The following is a 6,179-nucleotide window of genomic DNA, read 5'->3' as shown; positions in this document are numbered from 1 at the left end:
AAATTGTAATTTTAAGAATTGTAATTTAATTTAAAAATTGTAATTTAAAGAATTGTAATTTAAAAATTGGTAATTTAAAAATTGTAATTTAATTTAATTGAATTGATAAGAATAAATTTAATTAATAAATTGTAATTAATAAATTTAATTTAATGGTAAATAGAGGAATTTAATTTAAAATTGAATTTAATAAATGAATTTATTTGTAAAGAATAAATTAGGAGAAGAAGTAAAATAGAATTAGGAGAAGAAGAATATATTAAGAAATAAGAAGAGAGAATTTGGAATGTGAATGGAGGAAGAATAAATGGAAAGTAAGAAGAGGAGAATATTGGAATGGAAATGAGAAATAAGAGGATGGATAGAGGAGTAAAAAGAGAATAAGTAGAGGAAAAGGTGGAGTATAAGGAGGAGTAAATAAGAATGGAAAAAAGAAAAAAAGAAATGTAGAGGGTGAAGGGGGGGGGGGGGGGAATGAGGAGTTGGAGGAGGTTGGGAGGATGGAGGGGATGGGGGGGGGGGAATGGAGGGTGGGGGGGGGGGGGTATAGGAAGGTTGGTAGGGGGATTAGGAAGGTGGGGGGCATACCATTAGTTTCACCTGTTCCACGTTTGGACTCACACACACATTCATGCCATGTTCACAGTTCCTTGTCACGTAAGTTTTTGTTTAATGTTCATAGTTCTCCGCCATTGTGCGCGCCTTTTGTTTTTTCCTAGTGAAGTTTTTTTACCTCCGCTGTGAGCGCCTTTTGTTTGTACCCTTTTGTTTGTACTTTGTAGTTTATAGTTATAATTAAACTATGTCTTTACCTGCACGCCACGTCCGTTCCATTTCTTTTGCACCACGGGAGAGCAAACCACGCCAAAGACCTAGTCTTGACACTTTTCTTGGACAGCAACAATATGGCAAACAGACAGTTTGGAGACACTTAGCTACTAGCTAAGTGACTTCAACTAAATGTATATTTTATTTCCCCAGGTGTACTCAACCTGCCAGCAGTGGCGGTGGGCATCATCACTGGAGGCTTCGTGCTGAAGCGCTTTAAGTTAGGTGTGGTCGGAGCAGCCAGGATGGCGCTGGGGACTTCTATCGCCTCCTTTTGCTTGCTGGTGGTTCAAGTCTTCCTTCGCTGTGACAATGCCGAGGTGGCCGGCCTCACCGTGACTTACCAAGGGTGAGCAAGGCTGGGAACTCTTGTCTTTCACCGCTATTTTTGTATGCAACTCTTGTGTGTGGATGCACCAGAATCCCTGAAGTGTCCTACGATGCGCAGACCTTGTTGTCCCAATGCAACACGGGCTGCTCCTGCTCCATGAAGCAGTGGGACCCCGTGTGCGCCTACAACGGCATGACCTACGCCTCACCCTGCCTGGCCGGGTGTCACACCTCCACCGGCACGGGCAAGGAGATGGTGAGCGGCACACAATACATCACCGACCTTGTTCTAATCACATCAACAATTATATTCAAATAAATATAGATTTCATTTATATTTATTTCATATTTTTGGAATATGCATTAATTTTTTAAAATGTAGATGATAATAAATATTTGTAACTGACATTTCTAACCCAACTACTTAATTAACTTTATACAGTATTAGCTCTGCCATTTCATTTTATTTGGCCCTCGAAAGATTTGAATTAATATGTGTCAATAAAGTACTTATCATTTAAAAAAACATTTAGTAATTCAAATGAATATATGTACCTTTAGATATTTAAAATATATTTATTTCATATTTTTTGAATATGCATTTTTTAAAATTTTATTTAGATGATAACAAATATTTGTAACTTAAATGTCTGACTCAACTACTTAATTCACTTTATATTAGGACACAGGTGTCAGATCTGGTCCGCAACTTCACTTTATTTGGCCCTCAAAAGATTGGAAATTATATGTGTCAATAAATTGCTCCATTATTGAAAAATATATTAAGTAATTCAAATAAATATATGTACTTTTAGATATTTAAATTATATTTATTTTATATATTTGGAATGTGTATTCATTTTTTAAATTTAGATGATAATAAATATTTGTAAGTGAAATGAAATATTTGTAAGTGAAATGTCTAACTCAACTACTTAATGAACTTAATATTAGGACATAGGTGTCAAACTAGAGGCCCGGGGGCCAGATCTGGTCCGCCACTTCATTTTATTAGGCTCCCAAATGATTGGAAATCATATGTGTCATTAAAGTATTTCATCATTTAAATTATATTTAGTAATTCAAATATATGTAGTTTTTGACATTTAAAATAAATGTATTTTATATTTTTTTGGAATATGTATTTTTTATTTTTATTTAGATGATAATAAATATTTGAAATTGACATTTCTAACCCAACTACTTAATTCACTTTATATTAGGACACAGATGGGGCCCGCCATTTCATTATTAATTTGGCCCTCGAAAGATTGGAAATAATATGTTTTAATAAAGTACTTCATCATTAAAAATTATATTCAGTAATTTAAATAAATATATGTACTTTTAGATATTTTAAATATATGTATTTCATATTTTTGGAACATACATTTAATTTTTTAAATTTAGATGATAATAAATATTTGAAACTGACATTTCTAACTCAACTATTTAATGAACTTAATATTAAGGCACAGGTGTCAAACTCAAGGCTTGGGGGCCAGATCTGGTCTGCAACTTCCTTTTATTTGGCCCTTAAAAGATTGGGAATAATATGTGTCAGTAAAGTAATTCATCATTAAAAAATATATTTAGTAATTCAAATAAATGTCTGCACTTTTAGATACTTAAAATATATTTATTTATATTTTTGGAATAAGATTTTTTTTTTTTAAATTTAGATGGTAATAAATAAAATACATAGTTGTGCTGTTGAAGTAACAATTAAAACATTTATAACATAGTCATAAAACCACAAGTTGATTCAATGTTATTGGAAAAAAATAAGATGAAAAAAGGTGCAACTAATTTAGTGTTCATATTAAAATCGATTCACATCTGAATCGCGATTCCTATTCTCACGATTCTAAATCGAGTTATAATTTTCAAAAATGTATAAAACTACTCCTGCCACCTTACCGTGGTAGAGGAGTTTGCGTGTCCCTATGATCCTACGAGCTATGTTGTCCGGGGGCTTTATGCCCCCTGGTAGGGTTTCCCAAGACCAGGGGTCGGCAACCCGCGGCTCCGGAGCCGCATGCGGCTCTTTGACCACTCTGATGCGGCTCAGCTGCATACTTGCCGACCCCCCGATTTTCCTAGGAGACTTATGGATCTCAGTGCCTCTCCTAGATAACTCCCAGAGCAAATATAATCCTATTTTCACTCTAATTACTAAATTAAGGGCGTGCCCTAATTGCACTGCAGTAATTGTTCTCTATAGCATTAACAAACAGCGTGCCAGCCCGGCCACATGTTGTATGTAGCTTTTACTTGCACATGTAGGAGACAGCAAAGCATACTTAGTCATCAGCCACACAGCTTACACTGACGGTAGCCGTATAAAACAACTTTAACACTGTTACGTTACAAATATGCGCTACACTGTGAACCCACACCAAAAAAGAATGAAAAACACATTTTTGGAGAACATCCCACCGTAACACAACATAAACACAACACAACCAATACCCAGAATCCCACGCAGTCCTAACTCTTCCGGTCTAGATTATGCAGCCCCGCTACCACCAAACCCCCCCACACATCAACCCCCCCGCGTCGGTTGAACAGAAGAGTTAGTGCTGCATGGGATTCTGGGTATTTGTTGTGTTGTGTTTATGTTGTGTTACAGTGCAGATGTTCTCCAGAAATGTGTTTGTCATTCTTTTTTGGTGTGGGTTCAAAGTGTGGCGCATATTTGTAACGTAACAGTGTTAAAGTTGTTTTATACGGCTACCGTCAGTGTAAGCTGTGTGGCTGCTGACCTAGTACGCCTTGCTGTCACTTACGTGAGCAAGCTGAAGCTGCATTCTACATGTGGCCGAGCATGTACACTTTTTGGGCAGGCTGTAGAGGGCGCCAAAAGCAGTGCCATCACGCTCTGATATTCGGGAGTCTCCCGGAAATAATGAGAGGGTTGGCAAGTATGACGCTATCAAGCGCCATTCATTCAAAACTCGCGGGCCGCACTAACATCAAATTTCCATATTAAAGTGCGTGCCGGTGCGTGTGTCTGAGACCCCTGGTTAACATAGCACAAAGCAATTTAAGCTTTGTATGCAGTGTTTTTCATTTAAAAAATTTTTTTGTGGCTCCCATTATTTTCTTTAATTTGTGAAACTTGCCAAAATGGCTCTTTGAGTGGTAAAGGTTGCCGACCCCTGCCCAAGACAAACAGGTCGTAGGTGAGGGATTAGACAATGAGCAGCTCAAAGACTTCTATGGAATTACAAAAACTGAGATTCCGATTTTCCTTGCCCGGACACGGGTCACCGGGGCCCCCTCTGGAGCCAGTTGGGGCACGATGAAGAGCGCCTGGTGGCCGGGCCTGTCCCCATGGGGCCCGGCCGGGCACAACCCGAAGAGGCAACGTGGGTCCCCCCTCCAATGGGCTCACCACCCATGGGAGAGTCCATAGAGGTCGGCTGCAATGTGAGCTGGGCGGCAGCCGAAGTCAGGGCACTTGGTGGTCCGATCCTCGGCTACATAAGCTAGCTCTTGGGATGTGGAACGTCACCTCGCTGGGGGGGAAGGAGCCTGAATTAGTGCGCGAGGTGGAGAAGTTCCGGCTAGATGTAGTCGGACTCACTTCGACGCACAGCAAGGGCTCTGGAACCAGTTCTCTGGAGAGGGGCTGGACTCTCTTCGTTGCCAGCAGTGAGAGGCGACGGAGTGGGGTGGCGATTCTTGTTGCCCCCCCGGCTCAGAGCCTGCATGTTGGAGTTCAACCCGGTGGACGAGAGGGTAGCTTCCCTCCGCCTTCGGTTGGGGGAACGGGTCCTGACTGTTGTTTGTGCTTACGCACCAAACAGCAGTTCAGAGTACCCACCCTTTTTGGATACACTGGAGAGAGTACTGGAGAGTGCTCCCCCGGGTGATTCCCTCGTTCTACTGGGGGACTTCAACGCTCATGTTGGCAGCGACAGTGAAACCTGGAGAGGCGTGATTGGGAAGAATGGCCGCTCGGTTTTGTTATTGGACTAATTTAGTGTTCATATTAAAATCGAGTTATAATTTTCAAAAATGGATTAAAACTACTCCTCTCTGAGCTGCCACCTTACCGTGGTAGAGGAGTTTGCGTGTCCCAATGATCCTAGGAGCTATGTTGTCCTACCAACATGTATTACCATACTTTTACATACTTTTATAAATAAAGGGGAGCACAACATTTTTTATTATTGTCTTTAGTGTAACAACAAATGTTAGTGTACATGAAACATATGTTTATTATTGTCATTTAGTCCTTCAATAAAATGTTGAACATACTAGACAACTTGTCTTTTAGTAGTAAGTAAACTAACAAAGACTCCTAATTAGTCTGCTGACGTATGCAGTAACATATTGTTTCATTTATACACCTATTATTTTGTACACATTATGAGGGACAAACTGTAAAAATTGATTATTAATCTACTTGTTCATTTACTGTTGATATCTGCTTATTTTCTCTTTTAACATGTTCTATCTACACTTCTGTTCAAATGTAATAATCACTTATTCTTCTCTTCTTTGATACTTGACATTAGTTTTGGATGATACCACACATTTAGGTATGGATTGGATACCAAGTAGTTACAGGATCACCCAAGTCCTCATGTGTCCAGGGACATATTTACTGAGTTCATAAACATATGAATTTTAGAAAAAGGAAAAAAGATTTTGTGACGATAAAAAAACATCAATGTAATCATAGTAGGATCGACTAGATACGCTCTTGTACTTGGTATCATTACAGTGGATGTCAGGTGTAGATCCACCCATGGCGTTTGTTTACATTGTGACGGCGGTGAGCTATTGTATCCTCCTATGGTGTGTAGTGAAGCATGTTTAGCTATTCCTTGTCCTCCAGTGTAAGAAACTTACTTTATTTGTCGCCATGGAGACCAGGATTAGTGATTTAGAAGTAGTTAAAACACTGTGGATGGATGTTAGCCGCTAGCTAGCTAGCCATGTCTTAAAGCACCTCTTCCTGAGGGTGTTTCAGTGTTATAACTTCACATTTATCTTTACTTTTTACACCA

General features: G+C 39.2%; 1 protein-coding gene across 1 annotated transcript in view; it reads left to right on the top strand.

Annotated features, from left to right (window-relative positions):
- Positions 1 to 615: 615 nt before the first annotated feature.
- Positions 616 to 6,179, top strand: part of LOC133662489 (solute carrier organic anion transporter family member 1C1-like) — an 11,972-nt gene continuing 6,408 nt past the window's right edge. Inside the window, exons 1-3 of the mRNA XM_062066533.1 lie at positions 616 to 657; positions 982 to 1,177; positions 1,249 to 1,414. Of these exons, the coding sequence (XP_061922517.1) occupies positions 1,074 to 1,177; positions 1,249 to 1,414 (270 nt within the window). The 5' untranslated portion in view covers positions 616 to 657; positions 982 to 1,073. The remainder of the gene's footprint in view (positions 658 to 981; positions 1,178 to 1,248; positions 1,415 to 6,179) is intronic.

This window comes from Entelurus aequoreus, linkage group LG12 (genome assembly GCF_033978785.1).
Source record: "Entelurus aequoreus isolate RoL-2023_Sb linkage group LG12, RoL_Eaeq_v1.1, whole genome shotgun sequence".
NCBI lineage: Eukaryota > Metazoa > Chordata > Actinopteri > Syngnathiformes > Syngnathidae > Entelurus > Entelurus aequoreus.
The sequence above is the reverse complement of the archived record's forward strand: the minus strand, read 5'-3'. Positions and strand labels throughout refer to the sequence as shown.